The sequence below is a fragment of the Dermacentor variabilis genome, chromosome 4, assembly GCF_050947875.1.
Source record: "Dermacentor variabilis isolate Ectoservices chromosome 4, ASM5094787v1, whole genome shotgun sequence".
Lineage (NCBI taxonomy): Eukaryota > Metazoa > Arthropoda > Arachnida > Ixodida > Ixodidae > Dermacentor > Dermacentor variabilis.
Genome location: NC_134571.1, coordinates 53,624,748 through 53,642,112, shown reverse-complemented (window position 1 = coordinate 53,642,112; position 17,365 = coordinate 53,624,748). Strand labels below are relative to the sequence as shown.

Here is a 17,365-nt window from a genome sequence, read left to right as displayed (position 1 = left end):
AGCGGTACCACAGAGTATCCCTGAATTCCGCGGCGTAGCTTCCTGTGCTACGACATGCAATCGTCCAGTCACAGCGAGCGTTACCAAAATAGTCTTGATTTGTACAGTCACGCCGTAAGAAAGAAAGCAAAAGGAATGAACCAAGTAATGTTGATTCCTTCTTCCCTTAAATGTCTTCATCATTTCCTTCCTATCAGATCAAATGCCTTAGTGTCATCGGTTTCACATCCTACTCTGGAACAGGATACGGGAAATATACAAGTAAAGCGTGGGCAGACACACTCGAGGACCATAAAATAAGAGAGAGGGAGCATTGTCCTCCCGTCTCCGCCGCTTCCCGGCGCCGAACGGCGCGGCTTCGCGAGATCCGCGTTTCCCATGGTCGCGAACCGCTCGATGCGCACCGGCGACGAGGACGCATCCTTCTCGCGGACGCGGGCGCAAGTCTCCCAAGAAACACGTGCGTCACATTTTCGCGCGGTTTCGTCTTTCTCGCTAAGACGAGGCCAACCGCTGGGTCTTTCTCGCCCGTCGCCCCCCCCCCCCCTCCTCAGTTGCCCTATGCGTCGTCCGAGCGCACAACTATAATACCAGGCTGACACACGAGAAGACACAGCTGCGAGTGTTGGGTTTCCGAGAGCTCCCCATTGTTAGCGCCTGTACAAACTCTCTTCTTCGTTATTCTTTCGGCATCCCCCTTACCCTCCCTCCTCCTCTGCCCTCCACTCTGGTGCCATGCTTTTTAAAGTTTAGCTAGATTAGTGAGCTGCATTTTTGGAATAACGCAAAAGGACAAGAGGGATACTTGAAACGACGCTAGGAGCCGAACGACGAAACGGAAGATGATAGCGGCATGTTTAAAGAGATGGGAATAGGCGGCGGCGGGGGATGATGCACAGGAAACTCGGGAAGCTGATATATTACATACAGCTTAGGTTAATAGGAAGAAAGGAAGTTGACGGCGTAATGCGAGGCGTCGAGCGTCTTGGCGGACTGGTTGGTTCACTTTGACGAATGTTTTGGTCATTTCGCAAGCCGGGGAAACGACAGCACCGCAAGGAGACGCACAAAGAAAGTTCAAACGCGGCTTGAACTTTCTTAGTATGCCTTCCTGTGTGTTCGAGTTGGCGGCTTGAGCATTTAGCAAACATTCGTTTTAGTGTAGCGCGTTAAAGAGAGATAGCCGCTGGTCTGTTAGAGCCGTTCCAAGCGAAGCGAAACGCGCAGCGTCTCAAGGAACAGAAAATGGCAGGGGCAAATTCCGAAAGATACGAAGAGGACTGTGCGAATATAGAGTAGAAAAAGCTGGAAGTCGAGGTCTTATAATATATTAATAGAAATGAATTGATGGAGGTCATATAATGCGTAGAACATTTAATGTACCTGAGATCTGTAAGAGTAACAATGCAAGCGCCAACAGAAGTGAAACACAGTAGTGGGTGGCAGGGCATTAGACGGAATGCTAAGATTAAAGCTTTTGCAAACATTACAGTAGGAGCCAGCTGACGTACACAGGAGAGATAGTTAAGTGGGAATGCCTGGGAGCGAGATTCGGACATTATTTGTGGTGTCCCCGATTTGACAACGTTCGCTCGGAGCTAAAAATGCTTGCCAGTGAAAACTGATGACAATACCTTCCACCGAACGTAAGCACAGATTCTACCTAGAAATTGGTAGGAATGTTGCCTCCGGTCAAAAAGAAAAATGTCCCTAATGCAGAAATCCGGCTCGAAATCAGTGGCGTAATACTGACGTCAACAAGAGTGGTTCAGAAATAAAAGCAGTAGTTTGTTCATCGTTACCTCCACTAATAATGGAAATTCTTCCATCACAGGCGAGCAGATACAGTTTTGAAAGAATCTAGACTAGAGAGAGAGAGAGAGAGAGAGAGAGAGAGAAACTGGAAATATTGTAGACTGATTCTGTGTTTCCGTTCAGCGTCCATATTGAGCGAATTCCGGCTAAGCAGGAAGGAACAGTTAGCTTCTTGCGGCGCAGCTCTTGCGCCCACAAGGGAAATCAGCCGTATTTATTCGCGTCCGGTTTTCCCCTTCACGTCGTATACGTGCGAAGGCTCTGTGACGAGTAAACAAAAACCACGTGCTTCTTGTCCCGCGCGGTCGTATCTTCGTCGCGGTGATAAGGTCTCTTCGACCGCGACTCGCCGATATCTGCACCACGGGAGCACGTGAGGCCGACGGGTGCCAACCTTGTTTGTGCGAACCATCTCGGCCGCGGCGAAATCGGCAATAAAAACCTTCTGGAGATTACTTATGCGTCCTTCACAAGCATATGCTATCGATATGCAACTTTACTCGCGCAGCGGTGACCACTCCGTCGAAATGGCCGCCAGAAACGTAGAGAAATCAGTCACAGGACACTCGAGATGAGGTCGAACGTTTTCATTTCTGCCCTGTAACGAACTTCCAGGGACGGCCGACGAGCCTTAATTTCCTCCCGTCGACCCATGCAGGCCCCGCGTCTTTTGAGTGCGACCCTTTCGCCGGAAGGCAGGCATGCGCGGCAGAAGGAAGCGGCGATGATGTGCGCGGTCTTTCGTCTTGAGCACTTGCGCGCGGTCGACCACCGCCGCCGCCGCCACGGAGCTTGCGTGTCGGCCTCGCTTGTCTCGGCGCGATGATTGCCGCCGCATCCCGCCGACGTAGTCGAGAGACGTCGGCGGCTACCAGATGCACGCTTCAGCGACTCGCCATATGGAGCGAGCAGCTGACGTCACCCGTCCGGCGCCGCGAGCTTCGATTCCGAGAGGAGAACGTCGCCGTTTGCTCGGCCTGCCGCGGGCGCGAAGTGAAAGACGGAACGTCGTTATGCAAGTGGAAAAACGAGCCAGAGGAGACCGGGGGGGGACCGGGAGGCACGAGGAAAACGGAACTGCACTGACGCTTCCGGCTGAAAGGATTGTGAATGAAGAAGCCGCGGGCGGCTCGGCGCTCGCGCGGAGAGAGAAAAGTAAAAAAAAAAAAAGCCTTCGCCGGGCTACACACACGCACAGGGCGATGCGTGCAAGCGATAAAATCCGCGCAGCGAGGGACGCACGCGAGTCGCGGAAAGGAAAATGTCCCAGGAGACCGGAATGGCGCCGTTGGGTCCACCGACGGCCCTCGTAGTCCCTCCCGGAGCGAAAGCGTCAGGATGACGAAGTGCCACTATACCACCACCACTGCTCGGAGACTCGTTGCGGCTCTGGTAAACTGTACGGGGCTCGACCTCCTGCTGCCTTTTTTTTTTTTTTTCTGCGCCGCGCGCGTATACACACTTCCTTCTTCCTGGCGGTTCCGCAGCGGCCTGCAATTTCCCGACGTGCTTGGCCACGTGCGTGCGTAGAGTAATAAAGAAAGGGGAAAAAAAGCGATAGCGTGTGTACGTGCAAAGTAGAGGAACGCACAAAAGGGTGGGAAGGGCTTGCGCTTAGGCTTCGTTATACAGAGGAAAGTCTCCAGCCCGGGGAGCCCCGGGTGGGCAACACGCGATGCTATTCGTGCAGCCCCGGTACACTCTTGTTGACCGAACGTGCTTGCACGCGGGGCATACGGCATCGGCGTTGTCCAGCCCGAACCGTTCTCGCTTCCTCTCCGCCACCAAATACTCTCGCTGCCATTCACGAAACGGCGAACAGAAGAACGCGGCTCGTTTACGTGTCCCTTCTTTTACTATACTGCCCCGTTTCTCCCCTCGCTGTGGCATGCTAGTGAACTTCTGTCGTACCGTAAAGAACCGCATGGCTTCCTGGAAAGCCATCCTCCAGTTTTATGTTTTCTTTTTTTCTGAGCGGGGCAACCCACAAACACACTGACCCTTTTCCGTTCTTCGTCTTCCGCGCACAGCGGTATGCCCCCGCTGCCCGTCCGGGCAGAACGGACTGGGAGATCCATTGTCGCTTTCCGGTTCGTCTTTGCTTTCGCTCTCAGCGTTGCCATTGGCAGCAACGCGCAAGGTCAGCCGGGGCCTGAAAGGGCTGCGCGCTGTGCGGACCCCGTGGCCGGCCGCTGCAGCGGCAGAGCGCCCTTTGTACCCGTGCCGCGTCCTTGAACGACGGACAGCCGAGTGTGCCCCCCCCCCCTTTTTTTTCTTAACTAAATACTTTTATTTTCTTCTTTTCGGTCTTCGGCCGCCCCCAGCTGGCCGCTGGGCAGCGCGTTCTCCCTTTGTTCCGCCACCCGGCGAAACTGCCCCAGAATCTTTGGGCCAAACCGGACCCCGAGCCCGCAGCGCCAGGTTTTTCAGCCAAGTCCCGCGTCCCTTTGGTTTCACCGAGATCACCCTTTTGGGGCACTGGCGTGCGGCGTTTCCCCAGAGGAAGCTCACCACTCTCACCCACGCGTGATAAAGCGCGAAACGCGCGGTGGAGCCTGCTCAGTTGAGAACGACTGACGCATCATTGATGTGATTTTGAAGGGACGAGTGCGCAAAAGAGACCGCTGAACATTCCGAACTGCGCGCCCTTCTAAATGGCACAGTATACTACCATCGCATGAACGCCTCCTGTTGGGACGCGATTTGCTTCCCGTGATTCGAGAATTCGCAAAACTGCGTGTATGCGATTGCTGCAAAATCGCGCGCCTGGCCAGCAATCCAACTACCATTGGTCCTTATACGAATAAGATTTGTTGGTAAGGGCTGCTTGTGGTTGCTCGGCCGTCCTTAGGTAATATCGTTCAATATCGCGATTAGTCGGCTCCATCTTGCGCGAACCACTGTAGCGCACGAGGTGCTTCGTGCATTCAGCGGAAGAACCCTTGCGAATCCGTCTACAGTGTTTTTAGCGGCAGATAGTCACAGGAGACGCTTCTGGAGGTGGACGCACTGCTGTTTTTACTGGGGCATCTGCTGCCTATAATACAGTTGAAGGAGGGAAAGGTAGACACATTCTGGATCATGCGCACTGCTTAATCGTCCTTCGCAGAATGATTTCACTACATAAGCTCTGTGGCGCAGAAGTGTTTTGACAAACTCTCTGCGCTGAAACCTTCCGCATAGAGGAACCAGTGCACGCCCTTGGTACAGGCGGAATCACGACGTACCTTTGGTCATTAATCATGCGCAGGCATGTTGGTAACATCGAGAATAAAACGAGAGGATGGAGTGCGTAAGGAAAGGCTACAAGCAGGTTGCCGCCAGGAAAGGCCGCAGGTCAGCCAGCATCCGTAACGAAGATTCGCTAACCTACACTTGTTTTACGAGGAAATCACGGGCAAGAAGGATAACGCGACATAACGTAAGAGTTCATGAGCTTTGAGAAAGCATACCAACTGGACTGTTCACCGCTGTGTCACATATAGATGGTTTCTTCGATCAGTTGGGTAACTAAAAACACAGCTAATCTTTTCGTCTTCGTCTGGATCTTTCAAACAACTATGTCACGACCCGTAGCCGATTACGTTTACCGCCCGAGTCTTCCCCTAGATTTCTGTGTTATCCTCCATCCTACGCAGTAAAAGCTAATGACTGCTACAGAACTGGTTCTCCGTGTAGCCCGCCTCCTTACTTAAACTCGGCGCGACAGTTTGTCTGCGCACTGCGACCTGTCGTTGTTTTGCGAAGATACGCGGGGCAGCGCGCTTCAAACTTCGTATCTGACGTTACGCGCGCTTCGTCAAGTAACAACAAAAGAACGCAGAACGAGCGATCTGTCTCGTCTCGTCTCGCGCGCATTTCGGAAACGCGCACACCGGGGGTCCCGCTCTCCTCGCGTAACCCCCAACGCACTCACGCGGGGCCGTGCTCTGGCCTTGACAGAAGCGCGGAGAACAAACCGCTTCAGAACCCTGAGAATAATAATGAGCCGAGGAAGGTTGCGGTGGCAGCAGAGCAAGAAAAGGGACGATAAAGATAGAAAGAACGAATGAATGCTCTCTCGCTATTTTCGCGGTAGTCTTACAGAGTGGGACGAACGGGTCAGCTCCGCGCGCGCAGCCACCTTGTCTCGTAGCCGACAAACACACGCGAGCACGCACTCTCGAGGAGGCCGGCCCCATGTAGCGCTGGTTGCGTGTCTCGAATGCGAAGTGCCTCTTCTCAAGCCGAGGTGCTCTGGATTCAGGGAACGCGGCGGCGGTGGCTAGCTAGGCGCCGAAACAACGAGATGATGTACGAGAAAAGAATTAAAGAAAAGAAAACGAGCTCGAATGAACACGGCGTAAGAGAAGAAAGAATTGCTTTCCGAAGATGTGTCACCTCCTCGATCAGCACTCTCAACGCACCGTGTCGGGAGCTTGGGGGCTCTGCACCAATGCTTTGCGTTGAGCTGCCGCGTAAGCGATGGCGCGTTTCCGGTGTTTCGGCAATGGAAGGGGGGGAAACGGAATGAAAGGAGGGGGGGGGGGGCTACGCGGGATGGAAGAGAACATCTTGCAAGGGCAGCGTTTAGTGGCGGCGGGTTTGTGGTGCTGAAGGCTGCAAACGAATTGGCGAGCAGTTGGAAACTAAACGGAAAGCAAAAGCGAACTCAGAAGCGAGTGTGCAGGGAACTTGTATCGGAGGCAACGTTTCCCGCTGCGTCGAATTAATGGCTCGGCATTTTTGGTTGTTTTGCGGTGGCCTGTCTTTTCTGTTCATTTCTTCCTCTCTTTGGAAGCGTCATCCAAGAAGGAGCCGCGTTGCGACATCGGCTAATGTCTGCGGCTTTGGCTTCGGAAGCAGGCCCCTCGGGAGGCGCGAGAAATAAGTGCCGGCGCTGAGATGAAGTGTGGAACGCGTGCCAAACACTGTCACGCCGCGGACTTGCCCGCGCGGCTATCAAACGCGGAAACGGAAAACAAACAAAAAAAAACGCAAAAGGCAGCTTTCTGCCCCCTAATAATGTATTGGCGTGAGCGCCCGCGCTGAAATAATATCACCAGTCGATGCCATTTGCGGCTCTAACTTCGTATAGCGCAAGAGGGGCGAAAGCCGAACAAATATACATTGTAGAAGCCTTTACGGCTCCCTTTGTTCCGTTTATATTCGCACCATAGCTTCGAATTTAAATACCTTATCAGTGACGTGTACGTGCTGAGGATGCCGTGAGGCTGCCGGACGTTCTTGGCACTCCATGTGTGGCTGCTCGGGACTGAGAAAGTTGCCTGTACAGCCCCGCAAATCGCAAGGTGGACACATGAGACTCCAAAATACAGTTCTGGTTTCAGGTGCATACCGGTGGCACCTGCTTCTGCCAGTGCTCGTCTGCGCTAAGCTTGTACATCGCGTCATCATTCATTCATCATCGGAAGCGGTATGCTAGGCCAGGGCCCATATAACCTAGCCATTCACTTCGTTCCATTCTATGCTATAAGCTTATTGACCGCCCACCGCTGGCGACAAGCCGAACCTAATCGTACCGTAGGCGGTGCTCGGACCACTGACGAAGCGCCGGAAAGGAAACCCCCCTTCGCTCTCGGTGCAAGAAAGAAACTTGTCCCTCTTCAGGACAGCGACGTATGACGTGGGCACTGAATGACTCATTAGCCGTGATCAGGCACTCATTGCTGCTGCTCGACGTTTTATTACCGGCCCCTGATTCATAGCTCCCAATTATGAATGTACGAAGGTCAAGGACGTGTGCCTCCAGCTTTCGCTTGCTGAATTCGATATTCGCGCTTGCCACTCGAAGAACAACCTCAGCTGTTGCCATGGTCATATTTTTTAAAACACATATTGCTTAAATCTGGGGAATAGAAGCGTGCAGCTGGTCCCACTGTCGGCCCACTAAGCGTTATATGCCGGGTATTATTTTTTTCTTCCTTCAGATTATGAAGAACATTTAAGTATCGCTTGTGTGAGATAGAAAATTGATCCGTATTACTCGAATTGAGATGTACATTTACATACACGAGAAATGTAAATTCCTATTCATTTAATTAACAAAAGTTAATTAATCAAGAAGTAACTGATTACCTTGCTGCTCATATTGCAATAGATGAATTTGAGTTAGTGGGCTATAGTGGGCTCACCTGAGAATTCGTTCCACTTGGAACAAATCTCAGGATGACACTAGTTTCGAGATATTCATTCCCCAAGCGGGCGGCCGAGGACATTGGCGTTCCAGTTGCTTTTGTGCTTCAATACATACACCGGCATTTAAAAAAAAAGGAAAAGAAAAGGAAGTAGCTGGAGGAACAGTGCAGGCTCACTGCAGGTTTTGTGGCTCATACCTCTAAGACAGGTGTAATTATCAAATTTCGTTCCAAATGGATATGCCTTGTTAACTCCCCGGCTACAATTTGTTACTCGCGACACGTGTCGTAAAATGACTGAATAAGAAATTATTATATATTTCATTAGTCAAATATGCATTTTGGTTCATTGTTCAAACGATCTCTGCCTCTTCGATCTGCCTAATTCAAGAAATATATTATTGTGATATCTACCACAAACAATCAAAAGAAACAATTCCGCATAGCCCATAAAAAATTGTATGATACCTTATATGCCGCAATATTATTAAAGCTACTCTATGCACGTGGCATACATGCGGAAGGGCCAGTATAGTTACGCTGTTGTATCTATCCTTTGCGATCTACGTTGTAGCCTTGTGGATGTTTTGGGGGTTTAGTGGGTTAACAAGTTGAATGCAAAGAAAACGCGCTCTGCAGGTCATCTTGATATACCTAGGACTAAGCGGAGTGCCGTTTCACATACACGTTTAAATGTCGTAGCATTTGATAGGCTATGATCGCGTGTCTGTTCCTTGTCTCTCTCTCTCTCTCGCTGTCTACTTTAACTTGCGACCCCGTCCGTTCCGCAGCGTAGGCTAGCGAACCGCATTTCCCGTTATGGTTAGCCTCCCTTCCTTTCTCCTTCCTTCTGTCACTCTCCCCTAAGTCGAAGATGGTTCCAGGGCCCCTGCCATTGGTGACAATACACTGACGTCAAACAGCATGGCAGAGGCCGTAAGCATACCTAATAGTGAAAGTTAAGTATCACATACGACCTAGGTATCAGAGAAAATATGTAATTTCGCAGTTCTGATTGGTCTGCATAAGGTCTATAACAACTACCCTCGTATTTCACGCTCAAAAACAGTCACCACAGTAGTCAGCTTATAACTCCAACCGCAGGGCAAATGCATCTCCCCAAATGTCTCGGGCTACCATTGCTTGTTCGACGCAAGCCGAGATCATAAGAGTGAAAATTTCTTCATCTCATCAATCCCGCCATTTCTGCCGCCCTCATCTGGTTTTTCCCTTCCCTTCGATCCACACGTTAAATCAATCAACTACCTGTTACCTGTTCTGTGTATTGCTTCCTCTTATGTCAGCTATGATTGCCACTTTTGATTCCTAGTCTATACTACATGCCTTAACATTACGCCTGTTATCTTGCATACCATCGATCGTTATGCTAAAGTTTAGCTTCAGCTTCAGTTTCTTCGTTAGCCTCCTAATTTTGGTCTATAGGTTATGCCACAGGTTAATGCTGATAGAGTACTACGAAATACAGCGAAGCAGTAACCATGGTCGTCATCGTCGTCATAATAAATCATCGCCGGCTTAAGTCCACTGCAGGATAGGATTAAGAAGACGCCCTCCAGTGACCTCTATTTGACCCCTTTCCTACGTCAGTCGTCTCCATTGAGCTTGCAAAATTTTCTAATCTCATCGTTCCATCTAATCATTTGCCATCTTCGAGCGCGTTTGAGCGAAACACGGCCGATTGGAAAACGGAAACAGCGAACGGGCCGAGCTGTGTACGAGAAGGCGAAGCAGGATGTGGCAACGCCACAACACGCAGACTCGCGCGTAAGCGCGACCACATAGTGCGCAGCCTTTTCTTGTTTAGCCTAAACGCGGCGGCCCATCTTGCGGTCGTCCACGCGTCGTCCAATGCAGGAAACGGCAGATGGGCCCGAGTACCCACGCGTGTCGCCATTTCTTGGAAGCTCGCGGTCGCGAAGCGGCGTTCCATGCGGTACAGGTCACCCAGGGCTCCCCTCTCGAAGCCTGTTATGAGTAGCCCTTCGAGGTCGTGTCCCCCGCCGTGTTGAACAAGCACGACCGCCCACGCGACTGAACCGTAACGTTTGTTTGGCGTGCGCCCGCGCACGCTTAGCAATCCTGCCTGCCGCTTTCTCAACGATCAACTCGTTCTCTTCTTCCGGTCTTCGCCGGCGTTGCCTCGGAGAAGCGCCGCGAGCGGCCAGGTGTGTTATTTGACTCAGTCGACGTGAGTCAGGGTGCACTTATATATTGGCGCAGCAGAAGGCGCGGTCTCGTCGCTCGAAGCTCACTTTGGCTTCAGGCTATCTCGGTGGTATGTGAGTCACTGATAGGAGGAGGAAGTTTGAAGGTCTGCCGTGTTTGCCGCGGTCAGATAACAACGTCTTCTCGCTGAGGTGGCTCTGCCATTTCAAGACCCGCGTTTAGAATTGTTCGTGATTCGGTTGCATGCAGCAAATGACAAAGTTGTTGAGGTTAGTGTGTGGTTAGTGGGACAATCTTGATTGGCCTTGCAAATAAACAACGGAAGCTCTAAGCGTAAACTGGTAATTCCTACGAGTAAGGTGAAAGACCTTGTTACCTCTTGGTCGTTACTGCGGCGAAACAGCGAAATGCTTTGACCTAGAAGCGCTACACCACTTGCGCCCTTTCCCGTTCGGGCTGAGTAACGATTGCTCACGCACCACTCGGCTTTTTTTAGAACAATAATCCTAGATAGTGCACATTGTCTGTACAGACTTATCGACTGCACTGCCTTCTCAGAGAGTGCTCTCAATTTGGCTATTTCAAAAGAGGGAGAGCGATAACAGTAAATGAGAGAGAGGTTAACCAGAGGATATAACCAGTTGGCTAACTTGTATTGGGAGAGGATAAAAGTGGGTACGACAGATGAAAGATAAAAAAAAAGACTAAAACGACTCGGATTCATAGAAGTGTTTGTTAGCAGCCAATCACTAGCAGGGAATAGCACAACACGAACGAAATAAATTAATGACAATTAATTAAGCTAAATGTAAACTCCGAAACATGTACGCACAAAGCTAAACATTTACTTATCGAAAAAACTAGTATCCTGACGAAAAGCGCTCGAATACTATCACAGGTCCCGACGGGGTGAACGCTGCACACACTTCCCACAACGGCCCATATGAAAGGGAAAGTTAAAAAATGAGAAAGAAAAAGCAATTACAAAGTGATCCGCGGCAGCGCTCTCCCTCGTGCAGTTCCGTTGCATCCTTATATGATGCGCTGAGAGCCGCGCGTTGTAGCTAGCTGCCTAATACATCACTTGAGGCGTCCTTTTCAGACACTGCAGGCGCTGGACTGCACATGCTCGTAGGTATAGTTTGCATCGCCACATGCAACGGCGGCTGCGGTGTGATCACTTCGGTATGCACCTCACGTGATCTCACCAATAATCAAGAGGCTGAAGACGGATGGCGGTCAGTGTCATATGCTCTCCCGGTTTCATATAAGCCGTCAGAATTATCGTGAAGAAACCGGAAGCAAAGTTCCCTGAATTGTAGAAATTCTAGAGCGGTTGTTAGCAGTAGCGCGATACATGATACTACCGATAGCCTGCGACGACCTATACAACTATGCGCATGGCTTCGTAAACGCACGTACACATGCAAATCTATGTTATACCCCTTCACGAATTCTGTGAAGCTGTAAGGAAGTTCGGAGGCACGATCATTGAACGTAGAAAAAGCCTGCAGGTGAGTTTTCTTGGGCGGAATTGAGGCGCATCGATACGAACACAGGCGACAGAAAAAACACGGACAGGCGCAGGTTTCTGTCGTCCGTGTTCTTATTAATGCGCCGCAATTCCTTTCAAGAAACCACCAATTAGCGAAACGACGTTCTTTATTAAACAAGGCAGAGATCTCTACGGCCACGAATGAAAACGACCCGCTACAAGGAGATAACGAGGGAAGCACTGCTGCGAATATTTTATAAAATATTTTAGCGAGAGTCATGTCGTGCGAGGCTGTAACGTGACATAATACACGTGCGCCGTACGTGTTCCTTGCCGCAGGGTTCCGTCAAGCCAGACCTGGACCCGTACCTGGAGCGCGACTGGGCGCCGGTGCGGCTCTCCGACGCGGCAAGTGCCCAGCAAAAGGCTCGCCGCGAGAGCGCCTCGCAAGTGGACGAGTTCTTCGAGGTCCACCAGGTCGAGCCCGCGGAAGACGGCGGCATGACGGCGTCGTTCGCCACCATGTGCGCTTCCCCGTACCCGCCCTACATGGGCCGGTACACTCACGCGCCGCCTCACATGCGGGCCGAGTACCGGCTCTACCATATGGCCGTGTCCAAGTCCGAGGACAACGTTTTCGCTAAGCCCAACCCTCCCCAGCCGCAGCAGCAGCAGCCACAGCAGCAGCAACCGCTGAGGCAGCAGCAGCAGCAGCAACAACAACAGCAACAACAGCAACAACATCTTCACCACCAGCCGCCTTCCGCGCCGCCGATGGCCGACTCCTTCAACATAATCTGGGAAGACATCACGGCGAGCATGAACGCCCGGGAGCCGGACACCTCGGCAACGGCTCCGCCGCCTCAGTCGAGCTCGGTGGACATGGTGCCCGTCGTGAAGAGCGAGGGACCCGTGCTTGCGCCCTGCCAGTACGGACCTGTGATCAAGCAAGAGCTCGAGGCGTCGTGTTACCCCGGCGGTGGCTACTCGCCGCAGGCCGGTGCCGCGGCACCCCCGACCAACTTCAAGTTCATGGTCGGGGGACCGCACTTCTCGATGGCGCGAGTGTCGTACATGCCTCCGACGCCTCCGAACTCGGAGCCCGGAAGCCCGGCCACCGACGGGGGTCCGCTGGGCGGGTCGGCGTCGACGCGGAGGACGCCGCCGCCGCCGTACCCGGCCGAGAGCCAACCGTCGATGCCCTCCGGCCAGAGACCCACGCCCTCCGGCACCAGGTACAACAAGCGAAACAACCCCGAGCTGGAGAAGCGACGGATCCACCACTGCGAGTACGAAGGTGAGTCGAGGGGCCGCAGTTTGAGCTGGTTCGATCAACTTCCATGCTCGGAGAATTTTGTCGCGCAATGTCAAAAGGCACGCTGAAGTGGAACAGTAACTATATTTATTATTTCAATATACTGCAATCACTTTTCGGCGATTTTGACAGGGTGACACATAACGATATTATCAAAAAGAAAAAAAAATGGCGCGTACATGAACGTATAGTAGATACGGGTTATACAATAGATACGATAGATACAAGCTATAAAGGGCATAAGAAATATCGATACAATGAAAGCAGCAATGTTTACGCTATGGGGGGGGGGGGGGGGGTTCCGTTTGGGAGAAATTAACACGTTTGTTCAGAGGAAACTAACGACAATAAGATACAAGTAGGTACAGCTCACTTTAACACAATTCAATTAGTAAGTTCATATTCTAACTGTGAAGAAGACAACGGGTGCTGAAACAATTGCATTAGTTAGCTTATTACAGTCGACTATGGCGCGAGGAAAAAAGAAATACTTAAAGCAAATACTGCGCGTGCGAAAAGAGGTTATAGTAAGGTCGTGCTTCTGTCTCGCCAGAAGAAAAAAAGAAAAATATCAGAGGAATATATGTTAATTTTATTATACCTATTAATCAATTGATATAAGAACTCATGCCTTGAACAAAGGTATCTTAAAGATAAGGGCGCAAGTCGAGCTCTATTTAAAAGGTCCCTAACTGAAGTCATCCAAGAAGTATTCTATAGAAAACGTGCGGGTCGTCCTTGCACTTTTTCTAGTTTCTTAATATCCGACTTAGTAAAAGGGTCCCATATGATCGTGGCGTAATCTATATAAGACTGGTAATACAATTGAGTTGTACGCTAAAAGGCGGACAGTAGAAGTTCAAAGATTGAGAGCACGCCGAAGAAAAAAAGTTTATAATTTGTATTTGTTGGTATATGTGTTATGTACTTGTTCTAGCTCAGATCATTCTGAGCTAGCAATCCAGGTACTTGTAATTGGTTACTTCAGAAAGAAATATATCTTTAACGTTGCACTTAGATGCAAAGGAATTTTCTTGTGAGTAATCTTCATGAAGACCAGTTTTATCAAAGTTCATAACTATTTGCCATTCTTCGCACCAGGAGGCTACCTTATGAAATGGCCGATTCAACAGCAACTGATTGGAGGTACTATTAACTTCAGTGTAAAACATACAATCATCTGCATAGAGCTTGACCTTAGCAGGAATTTGTGTCACGATATCAGTAATAAATAAAAGAAACAACAAAGGACCAAGTACTGAGCCCTGGGGGACACCAGAATCAACCTTCACATGTTTTTAATAGCAATCGCGAAAAGCAACAAACTGCTCACTTTTAGTTAGGTATGAAGAAAGCCAAACCATCAACATTTTGTTTTTAAGTACCTTGCCTAACTTGAAGAGTACTTTTTTTTTGCGACACCTTATCAAAGGCTTTGGAGAAATCCATAAATATCACATCTATTTGTTCGACATGGTTAATGTATTTCGCAAAATCATGTATGGTTTCAACAAGCTGTGTGCAGGTTGAAAAACCTTTTCTGAATCCATGCTGATTCCTAGTACGGAAGTTGTGTTCATCAAGAAATTCAAGGATATGATTGTGTATTATATGTTCCATTATTTTGCAAAATGTTGAAGTTAATGAATTTGGTCGATAGTTTGCAAGGTGGTTTTTGTTTCCTTTTTATGTATTGCTTTAATTGACGTATAACCCGAGATGCGCGCATTACTCGTGTGTAATTGCTGAACGACGTTTAACTAACAGGCAACAATGCCAAGGAAAGCGTTGAGGAAACTGACGGTTATATTAATTTACATGGAAAGGAAAAAAGTGAAATTGTTACATCTACATATTGATTAAAGGAATGGGTTATTTCACATGTACTTTCATTGGCTTCATTGTCCGTTACCATTGATCGGTTGTAAATAAAAAAAAATTTTGCCACTAGGTTCCCTTTGTTCTTTCGGCTATAATTGTGAATGAGTCAGTTTTATGACTAATTGGCATGCCACAAAGGTCGCAAAAACAAATGTTTACGTGCGCCGCCTTGAAATTCTCGCACCAGTTGTACGTCAGACCATACATGTTTGTCAGCACCGACTTCGCTATGGACAATAGAAGGGTATTGCATGACGTTTTGAAAACAGTCGCTCAACACGTACGCCTTCTGCCGCGCAATAGCTTACATACACGAAAATATTGTCGCGTTGTATACTGACGGTGACGGTGAAAACTGAGTTACAAATTTAACTCTTTATTGGGCGAACTTGTGCCCGGTAAAACAAATAACGCCCAAGCACAACGATAGCGGCGAGCAAAACCGGCGATCGTAGAAAATCTGATCAGCGAGTTCAGGCGTGTCAGCTATCATACATGACTCGTCGAATTGATTCCGTCGTAGACGCTGGAACCCGCGTGTCTTCCAGAAAGTACTGCACAATTCGCATCGCGCATACAATCAGATTTCGCAAGGTTCGGTGACAAGAACGGATAAAACCGCCAGTAACATTCGTGAAATGTCCGATGCATGCAGTCGCGTGTTCACTGAGCGATAATGTTTAGCATTTGTTAGCCGGTGAAAAGCACTCACCCGAGAAAGATAAACAAGTACACGTGTCAATATTGTGTAACCTGTGGTGACAGACTGACGCCATCGATAAGAAATCGGCCATGAAATATATCAAGAAAAGTTTAGCGTTCGTTTTTTACAAAATCATATATACCTTCATCACCTAAGAAAAATGTAAAGAGTTAAGAAAAAGTCATCTTCTTGGCTCAGCCCGAAAACAGGAAATGTCGTAGAGACGTAGACACCTTATAATGGTGACGCCTGCTACTTTTCTCATAGCGGAAACAACAATATAAAAAAATATGTAGCAAAATGAAAAGAAATCGCTTCATACAGTCAAAAATTCACAGCACAGTCCTATACGCCCATGAACATAACAGTATAAAAGTCAAATGCGAGTTGCACCACAATGAGTTCGTAAACAAAGTCACAAACACACACAAACGGCCGTGATGTAGACTCTGGTGATTGGGGCATAGCCCTTCCCTATGAGAGCAAGCGAATAAGCGAATCCTTTTGCTTCTCTTGAGAGCTGTACATTACCGGGACAGCTGCTGATACAACGTGAGCCATTTGCATATGCTTCGCTGTACAGTCAGCCATCTCTCGTTGAATATGACCCCACGGGAGATAAAACGTCGCGATATGTTTCCAGTGCCAAGGTGCGCAGCAGCAACCTATTTGCATTGACGTCACTCGTAATCGCAAGAGTGCCCCGGTATCGCACGTACGCCCTTTCGGTCTCTCTACACGCCAGCGCCGAACGCTGAACTGAAGATAACGGTCGAAGAGACACACGAGGCCGACTCAGATAGAAGAAAACTATACGCTAGGCGTCGCGAGGTGCTGAGGTATTCTGCGCGCCATTGACGGCAGCGAGACGAACGTGAGAGCGGTCAGACGCGGGGTTGAGATAGCATTGGGGCTTCTCTGCCAGTTTCACGACACAGGACTACAGAAAACGAGCAAAATGCTGGCGGATTTTCCCAATTTACTGTAGCAGCGTCTGTAAAATGATAGCTACTACTGCCAATGAGCCGAAAGTATATATTTTTTTATTTTTTTCTTTTTTGTGTCTGTATGTGTGTCTGTATTACATTTGGCCCTCCGCGGTGGCTTAGCGACAATGGTGTTGCGCTGCCAAGCACGAGGTCGCGGGATCAAATCCTGGCCGTGGCTGCCGCATTTCGATGCAAGGACGCCCGTGTCCCGTGCCAATTTGGAGTACGTTAAGGATCCCCTGGTGGTCAAAATTAGCCCGGAGTCCCCACTACGGCGCGCCTCGTAATCTAATCGTGGTTTCTGGCACACGTAAAGCCACAGAATTCGCTTCAATTCGATGTATCACAACCGTCAACTGTGCTCATCGAACCATTAACATTGGAGCGAGTATACGGTGAATTAAATCCCCATAGCCATAGTAGGCATAAAATATGACATGTTCCGCAGTGGAACAGGCTACGTATCAAGGAGCAGTGTAGCAGGCTACGTTTCAGGGAGCCAGAGTTTACCGGCTAAACCGCGATAATTCGCACGCTCTGAATAGTTCCGGCTACGCAAACGAACTAGATATTTTCATAACGTGCAATGTAATAACAGAAACTTGTTAATGTTATTGATGTTAGGATGTTTTATAATAATGGCGAAAAAAAAGCTTTTCTAAAGTTATTCGAAAAGTATTCGTTGTTCGATTTTATTAGCTTTTGGTACTATTCGACTCGATCGTATTCGAACCGATCTCAAAAATCACTATTCGCGCCCCTATGGCAACGTAACGTGAGCGAAAAAGAACAGCAGCTGCGCTTCCATGAGGGTTTCGAGATGGGAACCTAGCGCAACGTGTG

At 49.4% G+C, this 17,365-nt stretch overlaps 1 protein-coding gene across 2 annotated transcripts in view; it reads left to right on the top strand.

The window, feature by feature from the left end:
• LOC142579168 (uncharacterized) overlaps positions 1–17,365 on the top strand; it is an 87,117-nt gene that overhangs the window by 59,158 nt on the left and 10,594 nt on the right. For both annotated transcript variants that reach the window (XM_075689115.1, XM_075689114.1), the window contains exon 3: positions 11,974–12,931. In XM_075689115.1, the coding sequence (XP_075545230.1) occupies positions 11,974–12,931 (958 nt within the window). The remainder of the gene's footprint in view (positions 1–11,973; positions 12,932–17,365) is intronic.